This window comes from Gadus chalcogrammus, chromosome 17 (assembly GCF_026213295.1).
Source record: "Gadus chalcogrammus isolate NIFS_2021 chromosome 17, NIFS_Gcha_1.0, whole genome shotgun sequence".
Classification (NCBI taxonomy): Eukaryota; Metazoa; Chordata; class Actinopteri; order Gadiformes; family Gadidae; genus Gadus; species Gadus chalcogrammus.
Genome location: NC_079428.1, coordinates 13,389,276 through 13,415,505, shown reverse-complemented (window position 1 = coordinate 13,415,505; position 26,230 = coordinate 13,389,276). Strand labels below are relative to the sequence as shown.

Below are 26,230 nucleotides of genomic sequence, written 5' to 3'. Positions count from 1 at the left end.
CATAAAATAATGCAATTAAAGTATCATTCTTCAAATAATGTAAGACCGGTCCGTCACTAGAGTCCACAGAAGAGAAACAGAGCTGGAGTGAAGAGAGAAGTATGTGTACACTGACTGACGGCAGATTGGAATCTCATGAGGTCAGGTAGGTAGTTACGGGTATCGGTCAGTTAGTTATTTGGTCAGTAGTTGGCAGGCAGGCAGTGAAGAGAGATAAACAAACAGATGGATGAATAGATTGATCGATTATCAGACAGAAAGATAGATAGATTGATAAATGACATTCTTAAAATGACTATAACTTAAAATGACGGTGCTAAAAAAGAATCATAATTGGGTCGTAGCCATGGGGATAACACGCCCCCCCCCCCCCCTCCTTCCCAGAACTCTTAGCCCTAAACCCTTCTCTACATAGCCGTTTGTCCATTCTGAGCTACTGTAGAGACATTGCGCTGCAACTTGGCGACCCCATGGAAGAGGACCCCTTTCCCTAGGTAGATATGTAGGCCTCTCCTGGATGCAACACATTTCCACACACTTCACCTTTAATCTTATAGATGTATCAGGACTAGATTAGGCCGGATACTTCCAGAACATGACCCAAGACCTCCTTGATTAGGACCAGGCGGATGGCTTCCCTGGCAGGGACCCAACATCTGTAAACACATGTTGTGTAATATTAGATTTTATAATATCTATTATATAGCTAATATATGTAAATGTACCCTGGTGTCCCTCTGGGTTCTTTCCTGGATCCCATCCTATTATCACTGTCGGCCAGGTCACTGGGTTCTGTCATTCACTCACATGGCTTTTCCTACCACAGCTATGCAGATGACACACTACTAATTCACCCAGGCGCCAGCATCTCTGCGGGACATCTGTGGATATCGACACACCAACACAGCTCCATCTGGACAAGACGGAGCTGCTCTTCCTTCCAGGGAGGGGATCCTCCAAGCCACCAACTGTTCATCAATATTGACTACTCTGTGGGGCCCGGTGACGCAGACCCCAAGGAACCTCGGGGGTGCCTCCGACAGGTCAACATCGCTGCGAGAACCTGCCCTTCAACTTTTATGTTCAACAACATCAGGAGGAACCGTCCATTCCTCATCCAGAAGGCCATGCATCATTTGATCCAGGCTGTGGTCATCTTGCGTCTGGATTACTGCGACTCCCTCCTGGCAGGTCTGCCTGCACGGGCCCTTCCTCCTCTGCAGCTCATCCAGAATGCAGCAGCCCGGCTGGTCTGCCACCCCAGTTCTCCCACACTTACATCACTCCTCCACAGCCTGCAGTGGCTACCGTTGGCCACTGGGATCTGGTTCAAGTCCCGGGTTCGGTCCTACTGTGCTGCAAAAGACTCCGGACATGGTAAAACCATGCACTTCAGCCTGTCCACCACTACGCTCTATGCTTCTCCCTCACTACATGCAAGCCACTCAGCAAAATCCTGATTGTTTGGCACAAGCTCTCCACTGACAGCATCAGGACAGAAACCCAACAAATCTTTGCCTCGCAGACTGAAAAGTAATCTGTTCAGACTGCAGCTTGGCCAATGAAAAAAGAAATCTCTTGCTTCTAACATGTAGCCCTTGAAGCAGTTAGCATACTTGATTCATTGTATGTACTTGCATGATAATTGCATTTATGGGTTGTAGCTTCATGATTTAATGCACTTATTGTAAGTCGCTTTTGATAAGTAAATTAAAAAGAAATGGAAATTATAATGTAATTATATATATGTAAATATCAAATCTAAATATAGCATCTATAACTAATATAATCATATATATTATGTAATATATACAGTTTTTTGTAATAGCTTGTGGTTCAGTGCATTCCATGGTGTTGTTTTACTGGTCAGCAAGATAGATGGGCTCGCGAGCGGCGCCGCGGCCCGTGACCACTCACAGCCCGCTACGTCACAGGGCTGGAATGTGGTGACGACTGCTACTGGTGGTTTGCAGAAGGCCTGTTAGTGTGTGACAAACTCGGGATCCACGAGAAAGTAGGTTACCGAAACGAAACATAAATAGGAGAAAGTTGTTTTTGCAGTCGCTTCTGTTGATATTCCGATTGCAAAAAAATATATGTATAAAAATGGTAGTGTGAATGTGGTGTTTGTGCAAACATAGCGAAAGAGCGGGTGGCTTTGGCGTTGCTTCTTTGCGTTACATCTATGAAAGTAGCCCCGGAGACGAGGCGCAGTTCAAGGCAGTGCTATCTTAACAAGTAAACAAACATGTGATTAAAGTTAATGGTAGCCATTTAGCAGTCATTATATCTTATCAAGATCCTCAATGCGGTGTTGTGGTCGCGTAAATACACACCACAGACATGCTAGATGCTATCCACATGAACCCAAATACATTTTGGACACACGATGGTTTGCGTTCACGTTGCAAATCGACCAATTCGCTGGACCTACGTATAGAAAAGGCTGTGTGTTTTATGCTGCTAGTCGTCTCTCACCGATTTGAACATAATCTATTTGCAGATGAGACTGAATGACAGAAGAGTGGCTACGTAAAAAGGTAGGAATCCGGATGCATTACTGTTGATTTCAGCTTTTCCGCAGCAACATTGTTTAATTCCAATTGATTTGGATTGACGTACACACCCTTACATGATTTGTGTATTCATACGTGTATTTGTAACAATGGAACAAAACCAGGTATCGCGAGGATTCGGGGGACGCAACTTTGGAATTTGATTCAAGAGTTGCAGCCGTCAGCGTTTTTTTTTTTTACTCATTCATAGAAAGAAGGAAACGGTTAAAACATAACCTCGCCAATGCACAGGCATTGTCTCGCCAACCACATACATCAGACTGATAAAGCCGCTGTGATTAATGTCATGGCCCAGAAATCCTGGGATTTGGGTGTGTGTGCTCATCCCGGATTTGGAAAAGGGTTTATATCGTGTCAGTGGCGTAGCAGTCGCGGCGATTTTGTTCCTTAATCTTTCCAATAATAATACCAATGGTGTTTTTTTCCAATATGTGAACATTGACTGGGGGCAGTGAACCCAAAATCGTTGCTTTTGTTTAAAATCTGGTCATATATATTGTATAGGATCTTGCCATTTGAACACTTTTATTGAAATAAGACCGTAATTATAGAAAACTGGAGTATAATCGTATGTTTTTTCCAGTTTCCGTCAACCAGTACGTTCTACTGTGCTCCGAGCGCAGGAGCGTTGTTTTTGTCGTGTCGAAGTGCCTTTTACAATACTCTTCTACATTACGAAAAATGGACACAGGCGGCGAGGTGTGTGGATGTGTGGAGCTCTCTGGGCAGCGGTTGTTGACAGTGAGGTCCGAAAGAGGTTGATGCTTCTCGGACACATGTAATATAACTTCACGGTGGGTGGCGCTTTATATATGCATCATGCATAACACTGATTTATAACTATCATACACAACAACCGTGCTAATGTCCTGGGTCGTATGCATACAACTCCTAACGACTTTCAGACCCTATACACATTTTGTTTGAATTCCGACTGAAACCGGAGCTTCACTTACAATTTAACGCCCAACCTATGTACAAGCTGTGAGTGGAGTTATATAAATATGTAATTGTACTAGTACTCTATGCCAGACCCGACCAACACTCCAATGAAAGATAATATCCCTTTATCAACAAATTATTTGATATGCAATACCAAATTTTTTCAGAATACCCATTTGCAGAACCATATTAATAATTTGTAGGGGTGGGTATTGGCATGAACCTCACGATACGATACGTATCCCCATACTTGGGTCACGATACGATACATATCACGATATTGCGATTTAAAGAGTTTATGTATTTCAGATTATATTGATCAGAGGACAAATTGAGTCAAAACCATTTCATTCATAACAGCTATTTTTTATTTCAATGAATGAAACATTTGTTTTATTTCTTACAGCTGAAACACTGAGCTGAAAACTGAAATAAAGTGCACAGTAGTTTTTCACAGTATGAACATCGCGGGTACAGCTGTGTCCACCATGTGCCCTCGTTGTGGTATCTTGTAACGTGGCTCTAAAGTGTGCAGCATCCACCTGAATCCAGCATTATCAACGACGCTATAAGGGCGTACATCCTTACAGATAAAGTGCACAATCGCCTCTGTTATGCGCTGTGCGCGAGGGGAGGTGGAGGGCAAAATGTTGTGCAGCGTCATCTGGCTCGGTTGAGGTTGAGTCTTACCCACTCCACAGTACACCCGAGGTACATCAATTATAACGCCAGACTATAGATTGAAATGTCTGTGTTGATAGAATAATGTTAGAAATAAAACTAACCTTGCATCGCATGAATCATCGAGGGACTACTTTCTCAGCAGAAGCGGAATTCTACTATGCGCTGGTTAGGTTTGTAACCGAATCACGACAGAAGAACGTAAACAGAGAAGCGTTGGACAGAAGCGCAATTGAACGACTAGGCAACATGGTGGTGCAGTGTGCTTTTAGAAATTGTAGAAATAAACGGTACAGATGGGCACCACAAAGTTTCCACCAATTTCCAGTGCGAGATCCAGAAAGGACTCAACTGTGGCTTGTTGCTGCTGGCTTTGACATCAAAACACCGGCTCGTACATGTACGGTTCGTTGGATACAACACATTCCTCATAATCGTCTTCAAAAGCAGATGCATCGCTAACTCCTCTTAACGTGGCCATATCTTGTTAATTGAATACGCTTGCATAATTCCTTCGTTCACTGTACTCTGCGTTTGTAGCAATGACAGCGGCAGGTAACCTAGGTATCAGTCCGCCGCTGCCGTAGCCTACGTACAGGAATATTAACACTGCTGCTGAGACCCCGCAATTCCCTCAAAATGCAATGCAATGCAAGGTTGGTTATATTTTGCCCGTTGACGTGAGCTAGCCTAGCACGAGCGAACTCTGCAACTAGAAGGACTGAATGAAATGTGTTTAAAACTGTCTCCAGTGATATAGAACACCAATGCTCACTTCGGAATCAGGCCCTATGTCCAAAATTCCGAACTACCCCTTTAACAACAAAGTATCGATATTTGGAGTTGAACAAATCGATATTTTATCGGCCAGCAAAGTATCGCGATATATTGCCGTATCGATTTTTTTACCCACCCCTAATAATTTGATTTAAAAAAACAAAACAAGCAAAAGACATAGCATATTAATGGCAGCAATGAACATCATTGGAAGCTCATATATTCAAATAAATGCTAAGAATAAAAAGAACAGCCGGCTGATATATTTTTCAGCTGCTCTCGTACATTATTTGGTTATTTATTTTCTTTGCATTATTATTTCCTTTATTCCTTGGAGGATGTGCAATAATATCATTATGCGAGCCAGGTGGCCCTGTGTATTTAGACACCTGGCTGTTGCATAAGTTTTCCTCTGTTAGTTTTTGCCTCGACTTAATTTGGAAATCTATGAGTACAAACAGCTGAACAACAATTACTATTGTGCTGAGAAACAGGCCAGGGGACACCACCTGTGTTTGTGTGTGTGTCTGTGTGTGTGTGTGTGTGTGTATGTGTGTGTGTGTGTGTGTGTTTGCACTTAATGGTTTCTTTACGGTTTTCCGACCATATCAATGCCATGGATCTTGGTTGAGGTTTCACATGCACACACACAGACGCACACTCACACTCGTGTTCAGGAGCACGGCGAAGCCTGTGCTGGAAGTCCCCTTGCCTTTTTAGAGTAGGGCCTGTTTTCCTGTCTTTCTACCAGAAGCCCATTGTTAAGTCAACGTGTTGCCATTGGAAACATAATAAATGAAGCATCACTTGGTTTCCATTGGTTACGCGTGACAAAGGGCTATACAGATGGCCCCTTAAGTAGTGGCAGGGAATCCATTGGAGAGTGTCATTATTGGTGGCAATGTATAAGAATGCAGCCATACCACTTATTTTTGCCTTAAACAAATGCTTTCCGAGATCTTGTGACGTATTGACGCATGGCGATGAATGATTCCTATGAACCAATTAATATTTATTACCGTGCACAATAACAGTACCAGTGACTTGTAATTTTACACTGACCTGAATGTGTTTAGCCCATCACACATTACAGACATGCTTCCTTCAGTCAAAACAGGTCCTCATTCAATTATTAAATTCCTATGATTCCTTCTCATTCCAGTCTCTGGGACTTCTGCATAAGAACAAACCTCGGATGATTTCTGTCTGCAAACCCTCCCCCCAGAACCACCCCCTCACGCCTCCCCCTCTGCCCGTGTTGGTCTCCCTCCAGAAGTGGTGACATGTCCGGCCCCACCTGGCTCCCGCCCAGGACCCTGGACCCCGCCGAGCAGACCGGCCCCCCGATGTCCCACGTCACCGCAGGGGGCGACATCTACCGGCTCCCCAACAAGAAGGGCCCCCCCGGCCACCCGGCCCGGCCCAAGTACAACCTCTACGAGCAGAACGGGGACGGTGGAGGAGGAGGAGGTGGAGGTGGTGGTGTAGCCACCAGATACATGGCAACTGGACCCACAGGTACGACCGAGCGATCAGCCCCAATCAATCAGACACTGATGAGGATGATGAAGTGTTTACGATGATTATGGTGTTAATTATGAGAATGAAGTGGTAATGATAATGATGACCGATGTCTCCTTTAATTCATTAATCCTGTTGGAATAGATTTGATATTTAAAGAACCCCCAAACGAAAAAATGTACTTGTTTGTAATGCCCACTCCAACCACCAGGGGGAGCTGCTCATCATTCATCCAGTGACCACTACTACCCTCCTCCTCCCCCCCACGGCCCGAAAGAAGACCGCAGCTGGAGCCCCCACATGGATGGCTACGGGCCAAGGGTAGGGGGCTGCGCAATAATGAAAGCTTCAGCCGTTGTGGGGGAAAATCTATTCTCACAAAACCGACTTTAGGTTAATATCTCAAGTCTGAGTTATATGTGTTTCTGTCAGCAGCGTAGCCATGACAACGCCATGGGCCACCGCTCCAACATCGACGCCGACATCGACTCCCTGACCAGCATGCTGGCCGACCTGGACAGCCACCAGCCGGACCCCAACACACAGGTGGGCCGGGTGACACTCCCCCCGGGGGCGGTCTGAGCGGAGCTAGGCAGTCGGTAAGACCCCCCAGGCTGACCATGTCTCTTCTCTCCCCCCCCTCCCCGCGCAGCTCTACGACAACGTGCCCTACAGCCCCCACCCCCAGGCCGACCGCTACAGCCCCTCCCCCCAGAGCGTGGCTCCGCCCCCACTGCCGAGCCGGCCCTCCGTGGGCTACCCCCCCCACCCCTCCCAGAACCAGTACCACCAGGGCCGGGCCTACCCCGCCGAGCCCCAGTACCCCCAGCACCAGCAGTCCATCCCCCAGCACCACCACGGGCCCAGCCCCCACCAGCACAGCCCCCACCCCCAGCAGCAGCACCACCACCCCCACCTCCAGCAGCAGCACCACCCCCAGCAAGACTACTACACCTCGTCCTCCTCCTCCTCCGGCGCGGGCCCCAAGCCCTACCCCCAGCCGGTGCCGGCGTCCTACTCCACCGCCTCCACCCCCACCGGGCCCCGCTTCAGCGTGCAGGTGAAGACGGCGCAGCCTGTCACCTACTCCCAGACGGGCCGGCAGGCGGAGCAGGCGCACACGCCGCCGCCGCCACCCCGCCAGCACCAGCACCAGCACGGGGCCCCGGCCCCGGGGGGGGCCCCGCGGGGCTGGTACGCCGGGGCCCCCCAGGGCCAGGAGATGCACCACCCCGGGGCGGAGCCAGGCCCCCAGGGGGGCGGCAGAGGCGCCCAGAGGGGGCCGGAGGGCGGCCAGGGGCCGGCCTACCAGACGAACAAGGTGAGAGGGCGGAGCCACAGCAGCAGAGAGGGGGGGGGAGTGTCTTGAGGGCCTCATTTACATTCACCGTGGCAACGCAGGGGGTTTTTGCATGAGGGAAGAGATTCAGTGCCGGAGTCGCACAAGCGGTGTGTGGCGCGGGACAACTGAAGCATGTGTTGGGTTCAGATGTACCGAGTCACGGGGACATATTGGGAAGTCTAGAACAAAGCAGTGATTGGTTGAATAAGGTTTGAGGAAGGGCCCAACTATCATTTTGTTTGTACCGTTTGTACCATTCACCAAAGTTCCTCTTTTTGTCTGCGGTTGCACGCTGCGTTACGATAACGAGTCCAGCTGTATTTCAGATCATTTTAAATAATAATCGAGATTGATTTGCTACATACTTTCCCCACACATTGATGGACTGACCGGCCAGTTGGTCTTCAACCGTACCCATGTGTTTGAGCAGTACCCTGTGTACCTATCTACCCTGTGTGTCTATCTACCCTGTGTGTCTATCTACCCTGTGTCTGGCCGTCCTCACTGTCTCCCCATGTGGCCTCCAGGGGGCGTCCACACCCAGACCTGAAGAGGAGCTGGACCGGCTCACCAAGAAGCTGGTGTACGACATGAACCACCCCCCTGTCGAGGAGTACTTTGGTACAGCCTTTGTTCTTTCAATTGACACGTAATGATGCTTTCTTCTTTTTTTTGTCATAAAAACAGCGCAACTTTGTCGTGGAGGTTAGTCCAAGGGGAGAAAAAAACATATTGAGTGGAACAAACTCATCTTTTTTTTGTATTAAATTCTACAACCCTTTTTTACCTCTATACGACCACACCCTTTTTTTGTTGCAAATTTTCACTGAAATGTTTATATTAAGGGCATCTAGCAGACTCTTTTTCTAAGCGCAGTACCAGTGTTGACCACATTCAGGACAGCGGCGTCCTCGGTACTGTCCCACCTTTTAGTCCACGTGGATGCTCTAGACAACAACGGCTTCACGCCAAGCATAATAACAGCACCGCCTGCTGTGTTGCATGCCGTTTTCTGCACCGTGTGTTCCAAAGCGTGACCTTGTGCGTGCGTCTGGGTCCCCAGGCCGCTGCGCCCGCTGCGGGGACAACGTGCTGGGCGACGGCAGCGGCTGCATCGCCATGGAGCAGGTGTTCCACGTGGAGTGCTTCACCTGCATCACCTGCCACGCCCGCCTGCGGGGGAAGCCCTTCTACGCCCTGGACAAGAAGAGCTACTGCGAGAGCTGCTACATCGTGAGTTTGAGCTGCGGCCACAGGCCCCGACTTAGTTTGGCTCCTTGCTTTGTCGTCTTTGTGTTGTTGCATTTTCTTGGCAACACGTCACCAAGAAAATGCTAATGATGTGAATGTGATAAATACAATTGATGTACCGTACACAACCGATAAGACAATAACGATAATGCAAATGGAAAAGAAGAAGGATAGAAAATAATTGCTGTGCAATTTCCTCAATATCTAATCGAATGTGTAGAATGTTAATCAAGCTTAATTTGAGTGGCACATTTTCAGTATGTGTGGCCATCTGTGGCCAATTGAAAATGTTCAACGTCTACGTTTTCATTTAAAAGACGTAGGTTCGATGTGCGACGAAAATGTCCTTTGGGTCGGTCATCCCTCTGTATAAAAGTGGTGAGCGAGTCGTGGTCAGGGTTTTAGCGGGAAGCAAAAACCCATTCTCTCCTGTGTCTCTCTCCCTCTCTCTCTCTCTCTCCTCGTGTCTGTACACTAGAGTACGCTGGAGCGTTGCTCCAAGTGCTCCAAGCCCATCCTGGACCGCATCCTGCGGGCCATGGGCAAGGCCTACCACCCTCGCTGCTTCACCTGCGTGGTGTGCAACTGCTGCCTGGATGGGGTTCCCTTCACCGTGGACGCCACCTCCCAGATCCACTGCATCGAGGACTTCCACAGGTGCACACTCGTACACCCACACTAACACGAAGACTAACCCCACCCCTGGTGGGGTTAGTCTTCATGTTAGTGTGGGTGTATGAGTCTAAGTTAGTATGAGTCTAAGTTAGTGTGGGTGTATGAGTCTAAGTTAGTATGAGTCTAAGTTAGTGTGGGTGTATGAGTCTAAGTTAGTACGAGTCTAAGTTAGTGTGGGTGTATGAGTCTAAGTTAGTATGAGTCTAAGTTAGTGTGGGTGTATGAGTCTAAGTTAGTATGAGTCGAAGTTAGTGTGGGTGTATGAGTCTAAGTTAGTATGAGTCTAAGTTAGTGTGGGTGTATGAGTCTAAGTTAGTATGAGTCTAAGTTAGTGTGGGTGTATGAGTCTAAGTTAGTGTGGGTGCATGAGTCTAAGTTAGTATAAGTCTAAGTTAGTGTGGCTGTATTAGTCTAAGTTAAGTTCTGGGGACATTAATTTACCACCAAATACGTCCTTACGGACTTTCAAAAGGTTCAGGAAACTTGGGGATGGGGCTTGCAGTGCTGATTGGTGGAAGACTCTCAGCAGGAGGGGATTTATTTAATCCCCCTCATCCGTGAACTGTCATTCGTCCCACTATTTGACACTTTTCTTTCTTTTATTTGCTGGGTGACCCAATGTCCCACTGTATTGTAAATGAGAGCTGCCTACGTGCATCACTTAAGCAACATAATATGTCACTTAGTCAGTCACCACAACAGACGGAAACACCTAGACTAGGAACTCTGCTTCTACCCCAGCCTGCAGGAGATATCATTAAAATCCTAATAAATTCAAAAAAAGGAAATACTTTGCTCGAGGAGAAGCGTGAGATACCCCCCCCCCCCCCCCCCCCGCCCGCTCTAAATCCAAAGCTAAAACTATCGTCGGTTTACACGGAAATTTGTATCATATTATGATTGTTCTTAATTTTCGGATATCCCTGCACTCAAACACACGGAACCACTGAAGAGCACTCTAGCTTATACCCTCCATCCTGTGTGTGTGTGTGTGTGTGTGTGTGTGTGTGTGTGTGTGTGTGTGTGTGTGTGTGTGTGTGTGTGTGTGTGTGTGTGTGTGTGTGTGTGTGTGTGTGTGTGTGTGTGTGTGTGTGTGTGTGGGGAGCAGGAAGTTTGCCCCGCGCTGCTCCGTGTGTGGCCAGGCCATCATGCCCGAGCCGGGCCAGGAGGAGACGGTGCGCATCGTAGCGCTGGACCGCAGCTTCCACGTCAACTGTTACGTCTGTGAGGTGAGAGGCACGCACGCGTGTACGCACGCATGCAAGCGTTTGTCATTAAAGGTGACGCATCATACCACCAGGTGTGAGTCTCAATAGCCGCTAAAGGACGTTTTGAAAATCAGCCCCTTCTGACATCAAAAGAGGAGGCAGACTTTCAAAACGGCTTGTAGTGCCTAATCACATTCACACCTGGTCGTATAATGTTTCACCTTTAAGGCCAAGACTTGATGGCCTTCTGTTATTCCACATGCTCCTATGTTAAACATAACAGTTTATAGGTAATGATTTGTGAGTCTCATACTCGACTTTACCTGATGAAGGCGTTGTGAAGGACCACGTTTGAACACGGTTGAATACGGTGCTTTAAAAATAGGGTCACTGTTCCACTACCAGGATTGATGTGGATGAGAAAACTCCATGCATAATGGACTGATGGATAGATCCACCGCCCAGCCCAGCCAGTGGACCGTACCCACTGGTGTGGCTCATCCATCCATCCTTCGATACATATGGTTGGACTGGAGTGCACTATCGGGCGGATTTGTAATCAATTAATTTTTTTATTTTATACCTGGTGGTAAGATAGGGATGGCTGTAATGGATTCATGAGGGGGAAGGAGTTAACTGTGTGTGTGTGTGTCCGTGTGTCCATCCAGGAGTGCGGCCTGCTGCTGTCTTCCGAGGAGGAGGGCCGGGGGTGCTACCCGCTGGACGGTCACATCCTGTGCAAGAGCTGCAGCGCCCGCCGCATCCAGGACCTCTCCGCCAAGATATCCACCGACTGCTAGCACGCCGCGGGAGCCGTCGGTTGGTTCCACTGGCATCAACTCTCAAGCAGTTTCAAAATAATGGCAGATTCCGATCTGGTTGAACGAGTTGGGGGTAGTTACGATAACAAATATATACAAAATCATGGTACTCCCTATGTACCGCGTTTTTCTGAGGCCACACTTGAGGCTTCGGTTCTTTGGTGCCCCCTAGTGGTACAGAATCGCTAATGATGTTTCCTGTTCACAACGGTCACGCTCGTGACTCGTCATGTGAACCACACTCTGTTGTTTGCTTCCGCCGGACTCGGGGTCCCTTACTAAAAAAATACCGTCCTATAGTTTCGTTGTTATTTTCTTTTTATTTCTCGTTTATTCCCTTTGGTTCAGTGTCACCTTCAGAAAACCTGACCTGCAGGCAGCTAGGGCTCCAACACAGGAGCCACTTGCAACGTCAAATCACCGCGTACTACACGGCTAATGGCTACTGCATTTGCTTGTTACTGGGATTGGTTCAAAGGAGGGTCCAGCGACACCGACTTTGGCCAATCAGAATGCCACGGTGTTTCACCATAGAAGGCGACGGTGTTACTTTGTATGATGTTTGCCTTTGGTTACTCTTCAGATGGCTCCTGGTCTACACCTGTACCCTCCATAGGTCATAGGTCATAGGATATGAATAATGGTAGATAATATGATGTTCAACACGTGTGGTACCACTGTGTTCACTATAAATAAATGGATGACAATTGGATTTTAGGGGAACTACTTTGAAATATGAAAATAATGGAATTAATGTATTCAAAAATGAAAAAGTACTTATGAGCGTTGAAGGACCCCAAATGCCACCTCGTAGAAAGTATAAAATACAACGTGAACTGTGACTGTACATAATTGTTTGGTTTCAACGCTAACCGATGCTAGTATGCTAGTACAACACAGAACAAGGCACGGCTTTCATTTGGGACCTCCTGCCAAATCAACATTTCTAGATGTCCGGAAATCAATTATTATTATTATTTTATTTTTTTCGTTGTTACTTAAAAAAACAAACTGTTTTATACTTGACTGTTACCGTGAATATGAAGGTGCAATGAAGTTCAAATTCAATCAACTGCCAAAAGCAGAAGAAAACCAGGGTTGTCAGACAACTTATTTTGAGGGCCATGTAACGAAGCCAGGTCCTCTGGCTCGTTCTTTGTGTTACAGTATTTATTTAGTTTGGCTTTTTCCTGTTTACCCGGTCTTTCCGTCCGACACTTATTTTTATTTTTTATTTTTATTTTGTGTGTCCTGTGTTTATCTGCCATCAAGGGCTAATCTTTTCCAAAAGCTTACCTCAATGACTTCTGGCTCTGTGCCATCCTTGTTTTTCTGATGCGTTACCCTTCATTCACATTGTTAGATTTACTCGCTTGTCTTTTTTTTTTTACAATACATTGTCAAAACTCATTGAGGTTATTTTCTTATCCGAGGTCAAAGTGCCATGATGAGATGAGTTAACACACTAGACACGCCAACGTCAGTAAATCAACGCGACCTGCTGGGTTTGTGGTTGTTTATGTTTGTGCTGCCAATGCGAATCCTGCTTTGCTGAAGTCGGCCGCGACATGAACGAAACCCCCGTGACATCACCCACCTGAAGGCTTCTGTTTTGTAGCCTACCGAAGCACGGGGTTGTACGTTCGACACAAGCTGCGATAGGAACCGTTTGATGAAATGAGAGCAATATGACTATATGATGTGGCTTCTCCCATGCAGATTGTACTTCATTAAAAAAAAAATGAAAACCCTATTAAAAATGTGTTTTTGTTTTAATTTTAGTTTATATACTTTAGGTTCAGTTTTAATCATTTTTACACAGTGCATCTTTTTGCTCCACCCAATACAGCTGTGTCCAGTGGTAATGAGGTCTGGCTCGGCATCCTTGTTCTTTACATGTTGTGAAACTGGTCTAGTCAATTAAAATAATAAATTAAGTATAATTTCCATCTCAAACTAAACAGTAACATTGCTTGAAAAAAAAAAGGAATAACAGACTTTAGTAATTGTAAATTAAATATGTATTAAAAAGACGCCACAATAATAAATTCTGTATCATGTATAATATGTCTAAAGCACTAACAAGATGTAAACGTCTTCCAAAAGAAGTTCCGGCAGCCTGCCTTGCGCTCCCTTTGGGAAAGGGCCAGGTGGCGCCGCATCACTTCCCTGATCCCCGACACCTCCTCCTCGGGTAGTACCTCGTTGGTGCGGGCAGGGGCCATTTCAGCCAGATAGTCCAGTAAGAGCATTCGAGCAAGGTCCTTTTAAAGAAGATAAAACTATGTTAAAGCGAAATGCCTGGTAAATATGGTTCAGATTGAGTGAGTTGGCCTATAGATTCTGGTATAGTGCAAATATACATTTAGCCTACAAAACAATTGGACCCAACACAAACATTTATATCGCTATATGTAAAGCTTGGTAAAAAATGAAATAACAAAACCAATCCATTCAACAGACTTCAGGAAAATTAAGAGAATCAATTTTCCGGCCCACAGCAAGTAAAGCAAATCTTTTAGAAAATAAAATATTTTCTACACAATTAAACACACTATTAAATATTGAAAAATGCAAAAAAAATGCAATTATTGATCGAATTCTTCCGAACTCACCTCCTCCGTCTCCAGGTATTCTCCGAGTCGCTCCGACTGGGGAGCGCCGTCCACTCGGGAAAGCGCGAGGGATCCAAGCAGCACCGCGAGGCACACGTAGCACAGTTGGGTCAAGGTCATTTTAGTTTTTTAAACTCCTTGTTCAAATCAAAAGGCCTGAGAGCTCAAACCGAAGAAGGGAAAATGTGGCGCGTCTGTAGATTTCCCTCCCCACTCTGTCCGTCAAACAAGGTTTCTCCGTCGCAGTCTCGGTCACCAACGAGATTTGACAACAAAACGATGAATTGAGTAGCCACCCTATACTTCAAGGCCTCCCCCCCACCGCCCCGACCCTATCCCCCGTCATACCCCGACCCAGCGGACGACGTGATTGGTGGAGAGAGGAATGACTCGGAGAAGGGGAAAAGATGTGTGTGCGTGCGTGTGTGTGGGGGGGAGGGGGGGGGGGAGAAGGTCAGCACCTTGTCCTCGATCTTGCGTTGGGCCCACCTCAACCTTACCCACCCCCTGCTGTCTTATAATTAAGACCAGCGTGCCCCCATATAATAACCATGCTATCATTGATACAGTGAACGAACAATAACTTTTAATGGTGATTGTGTCTGATGCGTACTTGTTGATTCATTTGTTAAGTTTGTGTTTTCTTTAGTTATTTTGTTGAACGAGATGACACATGTGATTCTAATAATATACCCTTTCGGTGTGTCAGTCGTGATTAGCGATCTTTAACAGTTTTGTATACGTGTCAAGGAAACAGTGTGATGCTCACATGCTGTGCGCCGTTGCTAATGACACAAAGTGACTCAAATGTTAATGAGGCGGTGTGTGTGTGTGTGTGTGTGTGTGTGTGTGTGTGTGTGTGTGTGTGTGTGTGTGTGTGTGTGTGTGTGTGTGCAGTTATGTTTGTTTGCGTGTATGTGGGCATGTCTGTGTGTGTGTGTGTGTGTGTGTGTGTGTGTGTGTGTGTGTGTGTGTGTGTGTTTGAGTGTGCAAGTGGGTGTTTGTTTGTGTGTGTATTTGATGGTGCACGTGCGTGTGCGTGCATACGTGTGTGTGTTTGTGTGTAGGACCCCCGCCAAACAGTTGGCCCATTCCAACAGTGGGGGAGTGTAAGTGAAAGGAATGACTCCCACACCTGTCGGCTGAAAATAAAGACAAAGGAAGTGTTTAAGGTATTAAAAAAGGTTATACATTTCCCAAAGCAAATCCTAAGTGTGTGTGTGTGTGTGTGTGTGTGTGTGTGTGTGTGTGTGTGTGTGTGTGTGTGTGTGTGTGTGTGTGTGTGTGTCTTTGTGTGTGTTATACAACATAAAACAACACGTATTGTTAGGTAATTCGTAACTTTCAAATTACCTTACCATAGCCTTCTCCTATGTACCATTAATTATGATTATAATACATTATTATCGGTGCCGTTTTCATATTTTGCAGATTGGATCCTCTATTACTCATCTGAGTCCCGATGAACCTCTAGTGACTTGGTAACATTTACCACGCAGAAGATAATGTCATTGCGACGGGCCCCCCGCTGTGGTCCAGCCCCCCACCGGGCAGGAAGGAGGGGGGGGGGGGGGCGCAAATCACTGCCATTATGTTGCAATTTGTATGGATATGTAATCACCTTTGAGTTTATAACATTTAAATCTTATACCTGGAAAACAAGCCTGTTTGAAATTGAAATTTCTAATTTCAAGTTGTATGATTTCACAAACACGATTTCAAATATTCTCTGAGTCAGATACACAATGTCAAGTTGGACAAGCTGTCCTTGTCTTCAAAGTGCAATATTTCTAATGTTATGAATTCAAAGGTGTTTATATTTACCGATTCAAAATTCAGCAGCTTTTAAAATTCAAACATTTGGCAGTCACTTGCTTCCATAATCGAGGAAAGAAGGGAAGCAAGGAATGTGAACGTTATAATGACCAATAAGGATTTTGATTGTAAAACTGATACTTATTTATACGAATTGAATGCTTCCATAGGACTCACATTAAAAAATTTACTTTAATTACGATTCAAAGTGTCGCGGGCTCTCATTGGTCTACTGCGAGCATGCTCCCTATAAAGAACTCCAATCAGGTGCGGATTTCAAGTCATAAATGCATCTGGCGAGTAAATAACACAAGGTATCCATGTAAACAAATCCTACAGGCCACGTCGTAAAAACATAGTGTCGAATAAATATGTATTTATTTTTTTATACAATTACACATTTATTTCGAGATCCTCCGTAGGTTCTCCTACTGATTACTCCGCGTCTTTAATGTAGGATGACTTGGAAATGTTTCCCCTTGCTCCTCCTCGCAGTATGCTTGGAGACATCGGTCCTGGCAGGTAACATATAGCTCATTCTCCACTATCACTTAGTTTAGATCAGACTGTGAAGGGCTTTACGCACATTGTTCTCAAAAAATTTTCTCGAATGATTAGGGGACTTTTGGACGCATTGCCACGAACGTCACTTCTGGGTTACAATAAAGTCAACCTTCCTCGCTGAGAAGTTCGGTTTCAATTTTGAAGGTAACACTGATGTTTAACAAATCATTCAATTTATAAAACGAATGATGTTTATGTAGCATATATCCCTTATTGTTTTGATCGTGTTAAATTTGTTTGATTAGTTATTAAACGATGCATTACCTTTCCGTTAACATGCATTACATTAACCAGACCGGAGTGTGGTCCACATCCCATCCGCTCGAGAGGCGGCCAAATGCGGCTACACGGCCTTCCTGAACCACCGTGGCGACCTGGTGTTCCGGGCATCCTTTCTTGCCTGCAACGTCCTAAGTCAGGTTGAACGTACACATGTTATCAATTTGATGCAATTTTGGCATCATCCCTTTCACATACGTGTTCTCCCCCCCCCCCCCCTACATATTAATGATTTCCTCTGTTGCAGAATGACACAGAGTACAGTTTGAATATGTGGTTTTGGAATCGCTGGGCCAACGGGACTGCCACAGCTTTTCCATTCCGCCTCTACTGCGCCCTCCAGTGGCCGTGGGGCGCCAGGGAGATAGTGTGTGAGGAGAACTACATGGAGGTGAATACACAGCCCTCTTGTTTCGAGTTATCTATTATTATTGGATGGCTTTAAAAAAGATGGTGGGTGATTGCTACAGGGACAGATTGTTGCTTGGCTTAACCAACTGTACAACAGCAACATTTTAAAGGGACAATGAGTTTGCCAGTTTAAAAACAAATAGGGTCATTTACAATGTAAGCCTTCCTCTTGAGAAAGACACCACACTACAAAACACTTTTTTTGTGTAATTATTGAAATGACAGTAGAGATTAGAGAATTGTCATTTTCAATTGATATTGCCAGCGATTTTAAGTCTGTCTGTGTCTGTGTCTGTGTCTGTGTCTGTGTCTGTGTCTGTGTCTGTGTCTGTGTCTGTGTCTGTGTCTGTGTCTGTGTCTGTGTCTGTGTCTTGTCAGGTGTCTGTCCAACTCCCCGTGCTTCATGCTTCCTTCAAAGCTCAGCCGGTGAGCTACTGGCCATTCAAACCCATACTAATATATATTTATTTATTTATTTATTTGCAAGTATAAAAATAACAACAAATGTAAATGTATTGAGTTGGGGTTGCAATGGCAACAGAAGAGCCACAAGCACCCTCCAAGTAGCTATTTTACCGTTAAAAAAAAACAACAAATAGGATTTCCCTTGACACAACCGTCCACCGGACTCTTCTGAGCAGGACAATACGGTGTTGGAGTCGGGGGTCCGGATACACCGGCAGTCCGCAACAGGGGAGGACGAAGGGGAGGCCAGCCTAGAGCCCGTCATGTCATGGAGGGAGGCCTCCGACCTGGGCTACCTCGTCTCCCACGCCGGGCCCCGGCTGCTGCTCCGCGCGGCGTACTCCTCTCCTCTGTCGTACACCGTCAAGGTGCAATGCACGGTGTCGCCAGCAGAGAGTTTCGCTGTTTTTAAGTAGTATTTCAATGCTAAATGGTTGGATTTAAATGGTATTGGCGGCAGTCGCTATTGTCTTTCGTTTCTCTTGGTTGGAGAGAAGTTGTGGTAAAAAAAAATAACAACAAAGTGTCATTAAATCCAAATGGTGGAGTGGATAATGTATTTTTCAGTGATCCTAGAAAATGGTTATTATTAATTAACTTATTATTATTTACTGGGAGAGATTTGGAGGACCCTGGGATGTTGGTATTTAATATCATGCACCTTAAATTGACGTTTTACCCTCGTGGTTTTGTTCCCTGGTGTTTTAGGAGCAGGGATTGGACATGGAGGTGATGAGCGCCTCCGTCCTCCTCTCAGTCCAGGGGGTCCCGATGGCCGTCAGCACCGTCGCCGCCTGCAACAAGAGTGAGGTTCACTCAAATTAGAACTTATAAATGTGAAATGACCTAATAATAAATATATAAATGATAAAGGATAAAAGTATAACAATTTAATCGATAAAAAACGTTCCCAGCAAACCATTAAAAACTATTGAAATTTTTACATTCAAGTAATACTAACAAACGTGTCAATATTGTTTTCTTCTGAAACCGTCGAGCACAGTACAGCAATTAGAAAAACTAGACACAAGCTTAACACAACCCCCCACAGAATATAACAAAGATCTGCTCAAAATGAAAGTTATATATTTCAATAAAAAAATATATATGCATCGATCACAAATGTTGTACGGTGATATGATCTCACAGCGCTGGCTGGAATTAAGATGTCTGTCTGTCTGTCTGTCTGTCTGTCTGTCTGTCTGTCTGTCTGTCTGTCTGTCTGTCTGTCTGTCTCTCAGACCAGGCCGTAGTGGACGGTCCTGACCTGCTGTGGGCGGACCCCCACGCCGTCCCCCAGCTGACCCGGGGCCGGCTCCGGGAGGGGCCCTCGAGGCTGGGGGTGGGGCCCCTGATGGTGAGCGCGGTCGAGGCCCAGGAGAGGGGGTACCGCGTCCGTCTGTCCGACGGGCGGCTGGAGCTCCGGGTCCCCCTCGCCTCCCCGGGGGTGGACGTCACGGTACGGAGGGACCCCCAGAGAGCACAGGGACGTCCTGAACGGGGCTTCGCAGACCCAGCAGGGGGTCCTCCCTCTTAAAGGTCCCCCATTGTACCACTAGCTGTGAGCTAGCTGACATCACAAGTGGGCGGGTCCACCTAGATGTGTGACGGATAGATGAGCAACGTGTAGGCTCACTGGGTAGGCTGGTAGACTGATCTATCCAGCACACATCTAGGTGGACATGCCCACTTGTGATGTCAGAAGAGGCTGATTTTCAAAACGGCTTGTAACATTTTACCACCCTCACACCTGGTGGTATGATATCTATGTCACCTTTCAGAATGGCTATACCTCTCTCGGTCTTTGCTGGGTCTTCTCTTTGTGATCCGGTTCAGAAGACTTTATGAATCTCAGCTGGGTTGGGAGTGGGGGGGGCTGGATAGTTTGTGTTACATTTTCTCCTTGGGGGAAAAATGAGGACATATAAAATGACAATGCACCCCGATAAGAGAGTGACGGAGAAGGTGAAGAACTCCCATGTTGTCTGCTTCCTCGTTTTGTTCCCTAATCAAAGCCTCTTTCGCTTCATGGACGGTCCCCTTCACAAGGGCCTCGTGCATTATGGGATGCATGGTGGTGTGTTGCAGAGCGCGGTGGTGGAGGGCCGCTACGGTCAGCGAGCGGGGCTCCAGCTGTTCTTCCTGCGCCAGTGGGGGGACGAGCGTTGGCCCCTCACCCAGCACCGATCCCTCCGGCTCCTGAGGGCCCCCTTCATGCCGCGGGCCCCTCTGCTCAGCCACAGTGAGCCCACCTGACCGCCTGAAGGCTCAGTCAGGGTTCCACTTCGACGCAGCGCGTGGGGGGTTTACGGACCCCCGACGTCCTCTCAGACCCTCCTTGCGTCCACCGCAAAGGCGTGAAGGAAAAATTGTAACCTTGCGTCGAGGCGAGGCAGCCGCAAGGGCTGTGATTGGTCCTTGGTCATTACATTGCGTCAACGTGGAACCATAACTGAGCCTTGAGGTTTTTTTTGTGAACTTCAGCCTTCGGAAGGCTGATTTTCAAGCGGCTTGTAACGGCTAATCACACTCACACCTGGCGGCATAACTTCACCCCTCTAAGTGCATTTTTGTTGAGAGTATAGTGACCTTTTAGTCGTAAGGACCTCTTTACCCCCTCTCCTGGACAATGGTGGCATTTATTATCGAGGATCGATACAAATATATTTATTTTGAATACTACTTTAATTCATAACTTAATTCTGAGGAGAACATCAACAAACTGGAAAGAGAAATCTTTGTGACTTGGTTCTCTTGCGTCTCTCTCGCCCTCTGTCTCTCGCCCTCTCTCTCCCTCGCCCTCTGTCTCTCGCCCTTTCTCTCTCGCCCCCTCTGTCTCTCACCCTCTCTCTCTCCCTCGCCCTCTGTCTCTTGCCCTCTCTCTCCCTCGCCCTCTGTCTCTCGCCCTCTCTCTCTCCCTCGCCCTCTGTCTCTCGCCCTCTCTCTCACCCTCGCCCTCAATCTCTCGCCCTCTCTCTCCCTCACCCTCTGTCTCTCGCCCTTTCTCTCTCCCCCCCCTCTGTCTCTCACCCTCTCTCTCGCCCTCTCCCCCCCCTCTGTCTCTCACCCTCTTTCTCGCCCTCTCCCTCGCCCTTTGTCTCTCACCCGCTCTCTCACCCTCTGTCTCTCGCCCTCTCTCTCCCTCCTCGCCCTCTGTCTCTCGCCCTCTCTCTCTCCCCCCCCCTCTGTCTCTCGCCCTCTCTCTCCCTCCTCGCCCTCTGTCTCTCGCCCTCTCTCTCTCCCCCCCCTCTGTCTCTCGCCCTCTCTCTCCCTCCTCGCCCTCTGTCTCTCGCCCTCTCTCTCTCTCCCCCCCCCTCTGTCTCTCGCCCTCTCTCTCTCCCTCGCTCTCTGTCTCTCACCCTCTCTCTCTCCACAGACACGGTGGCGTCTGAGGGGGTCTTTGACGTCACCCTGGGGAGCTTCCCGTCTGACGTGTCCCTCGACCGGGTCAAAGTGCGTGGCGGCGGCGGCGGCGGTGGCGGCGGCGGCGGCGGAGGGAAGGTGCTCTGGAGCCGGACCACCGGGGGCCACGAGGTGTCTAGGGTCGACCACGGCAACGGGAGCCACTCCTACCAGCTACAGGTCCCGCTCTCGCACGCCGCCGTGATCGAAGAGGTGAGGGGGGAAGACCACACACACACACACACACACACACACACACACACACACACACACACACACACACACACACACACACACACACACACACACACACACACACACACACACACACACACACACACACACACACACACACACACACACACACACGTGTATATGCTCAATAAATGCACAATCTCTCATCAAGGCCAAAGTATTTGTCAGATATCAGTTATGTCATCCATATTAGCATTTATTGGATGATAAAGTGTTTGTGCTCAAAATAACTACTCAATTCCTGCTTTAGTGTGTGTGTGTGTGTGTGTGTGTGTTTTCTCCTCCCATCCATGCCAGCATAGAGCGGCCGGCCACCGGACACGCAGCCTCACGGTGACCTTTGACCTCCGGGTTTCCCCCGGCGGTGAGGTATTCCCCTATCCCGCCACCTTGGAGAGCAGCGCTCCAGACTCCCACGGTGAGCCAGTGATTCCCACTCTCATCAACATGACATGTGAGCGCACTCTGAGGCCGACCGCTACCGCCATCGGTGGTGGTCAGTGGGAGCCTGATGGGAGCGCTGCAGTACTCAACCATTTAGGCAAGGCAACTTTATTTATATCGCACTTTTCATACACAAGGCAGACTCAAAGTGCTTCACATAGAAACATTGTCATACGATAAAATTAAATAATAAAAGCAAATAGATGAGTCAAAGAAAACAGAGGCAAAGTTACAATTTAAAAAACAATGCAATGTGTTTAAGATTTAGAAGAAAGCTACGGCGGACTGCCAACCTCAAATAGTTGCCAGCCTTCAATGTATGAGGTTTTCTCTAAAGTGGCCATCACAACCCAGCGTGATTTCTGAAAGGAGCTGGCTTTGTTCGTGTGAACCGGGTAGGAGCAGCCATGTTGGCCTTTGTGAATCTACAGGACATATACGTTTGTCATTTTTATTAGAATCTTGAATCAGATGTTCATTTCAGCACTAGCCCTGTAAACAAACGCATCCCAGTGATGTTGTTCTGGATGGATAAGACACAGCATATGAAACTAAAACATGAGCCGCCACACACTGAGGAACGGTGAGGTGACGCCACCCCCTTCTCCCTATCCCACCCCCTCCGGGGGGGGGTCAGAGGGGGGCCGTCTGCGTCTGGAGGCCCGCTGCTTGGAGCGGAGCCTGCTGGTGCGGCTGCACTACGGGGCCCGGGGCCCGGACCACCTCCAGTGGGAGCTGTACCTGGGGGGCCGGCGGCTGGACATGGAGCTGGCCCGGATGGGGCGGTTCCGTCTGGAGGACCACGAGGACAGCCTCAGCGTGGAGATCCCCCTCCACGGCCCCGGGATGGTGTTCGAGGTGGGGAGCCACGGGGTCGGGGCCCCTGGGGGACGCAGCGGCACCACGGTCACGTTGTATTGTTATGATTTAAAAAAAACCTGTTCAAGCCGGTTCAGGATCCGGTACGTTTTCCTCATTTTGGAAAACCCTACGGTGTTTCCCAAATCCGTGAGGCAAATACAAACGAGGCCGAGGAAAACTGAAGCACACAATTAACATTGGACAACAATTCCCAGGGCCGCTTAACCGAGTCCTTAATTGTAGGTCGTAGTTATAGTAAACACAAAGAAGTTTGTTTCTGCTGTTCGTCCCTCTTTTGTCATTTGTAAATTCCTACCAATCACACCTCATATTGTAGGTGTGATTGGACATCATATATCTGTATACATCATATATCTATATACATCATATATATACATCATATCTGTCAAAGTCAGCTTTATTGTCAAATTCTTCACATGTACCAGCACAACAGATACAAACAAGACATTTCCTAACAATAAAGTAAACCATAAAGTACACCACAGATAAAGACGTTTACTTATGAAAAGTGTGTGTGTGTGTGTGTGTGTGTGTGTGTGTGTGTGTGTGTGTGTGTGTGTGTGTGTGTGTGTGTGTGTGTGTGTGTGTGTGTGTGTGTGTGTGTGTGTGTGTGTGTGTGTGTGTGTGTGTCCCCTCCTCCCCCGTGCAGGAGGTCACCCTGGGCCGCGTGGGGGTCCGGGCCCAGCTGTCCGTGGTGGGCCTGGGGTCCCGGGAGGAGGAGGACCGGATCGTCCAGAGGTGCACCTTCGCTCCCGGCGAGCTGCTAGGTGTGTTCCCTCAGGCTGCTGCATGTCGTTGTGGAGCAGCTACCCGCCATTACCCATGAATCTCCTCGCGGACCCGGAGTGGACGCGACAGGCCGCGTTTGTTTCCCCACACACGGTTCAACGCGGCGGCACTCTTTTACATCCCATAATCGTACAGCTATCGGCTCCCCTTTTTAAGCGTTCATCCAAAGCAACGTCCAGGGAGTTGGGAAACATGTCGCTAAGGAGCTGGTACCGGCTAGGTCATCTTGCCTAAGACACGCGACAGGTGGTCTCTCCCTCTCCGGTCCCTCTCTGTATGTCAGCGACTACAGGGAGGAGCTATCATGTTTGAGTGGTGTTGTCAGTGCGAAACAATGCATGTGACTGCCCAATCACGACCACTGCTGATTGTTTGTGGGCGGGGCTTTGACAGCGTGCCTGCCGGAGGGACGGGTGGTGGCGGTGGTGGACACCACCCACAGCGCCCCCCCCGTGCAGCCCAACCGCACCACCCTGTTGGATCCCAGCTGCGTCCCCATGGAAACGGACAGCGCGCGGGCACTGTTCGTCTTTGACGTAGGGGCCTGTGGCACGACGCTGACGGTGTGTGTGTGTGTGTGTGTGTGTGTGTGTGTGTGTGTGTGTGTGTGTGTGTGTGTGTGTGTGTGTGTGTGTGTGTGTGTGTGTGTGTGTGTGTGTGTGTGTGTGTGTGTGTGTGTGTGTGTGTGAGATATCATCTATGATTTATTGATTGATTACGCCTTTATATTGCTTTGTTTACTCCCAGACTGAAGGTGATCTGCTCATTTATGAGAACCAGGTTAGAAATCATCAGGAGTTTCTTCCTCTGGTTGGGGACCCGGTGATACAGAGAGATACTCCGTACAGGTGGGTACACCCACCACGGAGCACACATGTAGCCCTTCATCTCCTCCTCCTTCTTCTTCTTCTTCTTCTTCTTCTTCTTCTTCTTCTTCTTCTTCTTCTTCTTCTTCTTCTTCTTCTTCTTCTTCTTCTTCTTCTTCTTCTTCTTCTTCTTCTTCTTCTTCTTCTTCTTCTTCTTCTTCTTCTTCTTCTTCTTCTTCTTCTTCTTCTTCTTCTTCTTCTTCTTCTTCTTCTTCTTCTTCTTCTTCTTCTTCTTCTTCTTCTTCTTCTTCTTCTTCTTCTTCTTCTTCTTCTTCTTCTTATTTGGGATGGGTATTCAACAAACTGTGAACAGTCTGTATATCCCTTCCCTCCACCAACTAAAACACATGCATACATATATGCATACTCTGTATAAAGAAATAATAAAAAATCCTACTGAAGAAAAAAATCCTACGTAAGAATAAGACGAAGTTTTAAATCAAAAATACAATTTTTAAATCAGAACATCATTGCATTATCATTGTTGAAAACCTTCAGAATATTCTTCCAAGCAACAGATCAACGGTTCTGATCCTCCTCCTCTTCCTCCTCCTCCTCTTTTCGTTGCTCTGTAACATGTGCAATGACAATAAAGTACTATCTATCTCCTCCTCCTCCTCCTCTCTGACGGTGCCAGGCTGACCCTCCAGTGTCGCTACCCGGCCAGCGACTCCAGGAACCTCTTTTCGTCCCCGCACGTGTAGCCCAACTCTGGGCCTGAGCTCCTCACTTCACAGCAGGGACGGCCTCCAGCCACGGCCAAGTATGTAGCAAATCAATTCGATGAAAATAGGATTTGTAACTCGGGTAGTAGAAGGAACGGGGCGCACTTTGAGGTAAGACGAGCGCGAGAGCTAAGAGGGAAGGGGCCAGTCGAACTGATGGTTAAGAGGGTTGAGAGGGTTTCAACGTTCATTCTTCCCGTTGCACACTCTCTATAGTAGATGTAATGGCCTCATGTGTAGCATTGACTGACTAGATGACTTGGAGAGTAAGTAGACTTCCAGAGACTTCGCTTTATCTCTAGTATAGACTTTAGCGACTTGACGGACCTTCGGCTTACTGTTGTGCATGCCCGCTGCATACAATGGGACTGACCACCCTGATATCCCTCCATCTACACATTACTACATGTGTTGCTATGGAGAATGCGGTGCCGACGTCAGCCATGTTGCAAGGCTCTGATTCTGTCCCCTTCTCGCCAGGTTATGACCAGACACTCGTGGCTATCCTGGAGACGGACTGATTCTCTACCTTGGAATGCAGACATTTATAAGTGAATCCCTGCGTCGAATGTTGATGTGTTCTTTTTTTATCCAATGGCACCTTCTCTGCAAATATACCTATCAATAAACTCTCTGATTAGCAAATGCTTTTCTTTAATGCTATGGTATGCAACTTGGAGAATCCAGCCATAGTGAAATAGACTTGAAAAGTATCCAACTGAAAAGATCCCACCACTCCCGTCAATAACAACAAGATGAAATGGAGAACTAAGCTTGCATTGCATTTTTTCTCGCCCTTGTGGGGGCCTGGGTAAAGGGGGGGGGGGGGGGGGGGGGTCATAAATATTTGGCCTGTTAAGCCCTTTGAGACTGTAATGGTGATTAAGGGCTATACAAATTGAATTGAATTAATAATTAAATCAC

At 47.5% G+C, this 26,230-nt stretch overlaps 3 protein-coding genes across 3 annotated transcripts; 2 read left to right on the top strand and 1 right to left on the bottom strand.

The window, feature by feature from the left end:
• The first annotated feature begins 1,966 nt into the window (after positions 1-1,966).
• Positions 1,967-13,540, top strand: trip6 (thyroid hormone receptor interactor 6). The gene is made up of 11 exons (XM_056612492.1): positions 1,967-2,540; positions 6,250-6,494; positions 6,709-6,818; positions 6,930-7,043; positions 7,150-7,334; positions 7,434-7,818; positions 8,367-8,460; positions 8,903-9,072; positions 9,569-9,747; positions 10,874-10,994; positions 11,642-13,540. Exons 2-11 carry the CDS (start codon positions 6,260-6,262, stop codon positions 11,771-11,773), a joined length of 1,725 nt encoding a protein of 574 aa, XP_056468467.1. The 5' UTR covers positions 1,967-2,540; positions 6,250-6,259; the 3' UTR covers positions 11,774-13,540.
• A 258-nt stretch (positions 13,541-13,798) lies between these two features.
• Positions 13,799-14,608, bottom strand: LOC130406831 (somatostatin-1-like). The gene is made up of 2 exons (XM_056612490.1): positions 14,410-14,608; positions 13,799-14,058 (listed from the first exon to the last, which is right to left on the bottom strand). Exons 1-2 carry the CDS (start codon positions 14,527-14,529, stop codon positions 13,873-13,875), a joined length of 306 nt encoding a protein of 101 aa, XP_056468465.1. The 5' UTR covers positions 14,530-14,608; the 3' UTR covers positions 13,799-13,872.
• Positions 14,609-16,526: 1,918 nt separating this feature from the next.
• Positions 16,527-25,942, top strand: LOC130406818 (uncharacterized). Its single transcript, XM_056612464.1, has 18 exons — positions 16,527-16,538; positions 16,682-16,746; positions 16,843-16,932; positions 17,083-17,207; positions 17,315-17,458; positions 17,857-17,904; positions 18,120-18,311; positions 18,652-18,748; positions 19,185-19,402; positions 20,032-20,185; positions 21,320-21,558; positions 21,898-22,018; positions 22,682-22,902; positions 23,576-23,693; positions 24,109-24,278; positions 24,463-24,563; positions 25,219-25,344; positions 25,787-25,942. The coding sequence occupies exons 2-17, from the start codon at positions 16,683-16,685 to the stop codon at positions 25,283-25,285; spliced, it is 2,169 nt and encodes a 722-aa protein (XP_056468439.1). The 5' UTR covers positions 16,527-16,538; position 16,682; the 3' UTR covers positions 25,286-25,344; positions 25,787-25,942.
• Positions 25,943-26,230: the final 288 nt, after the last annotated feature.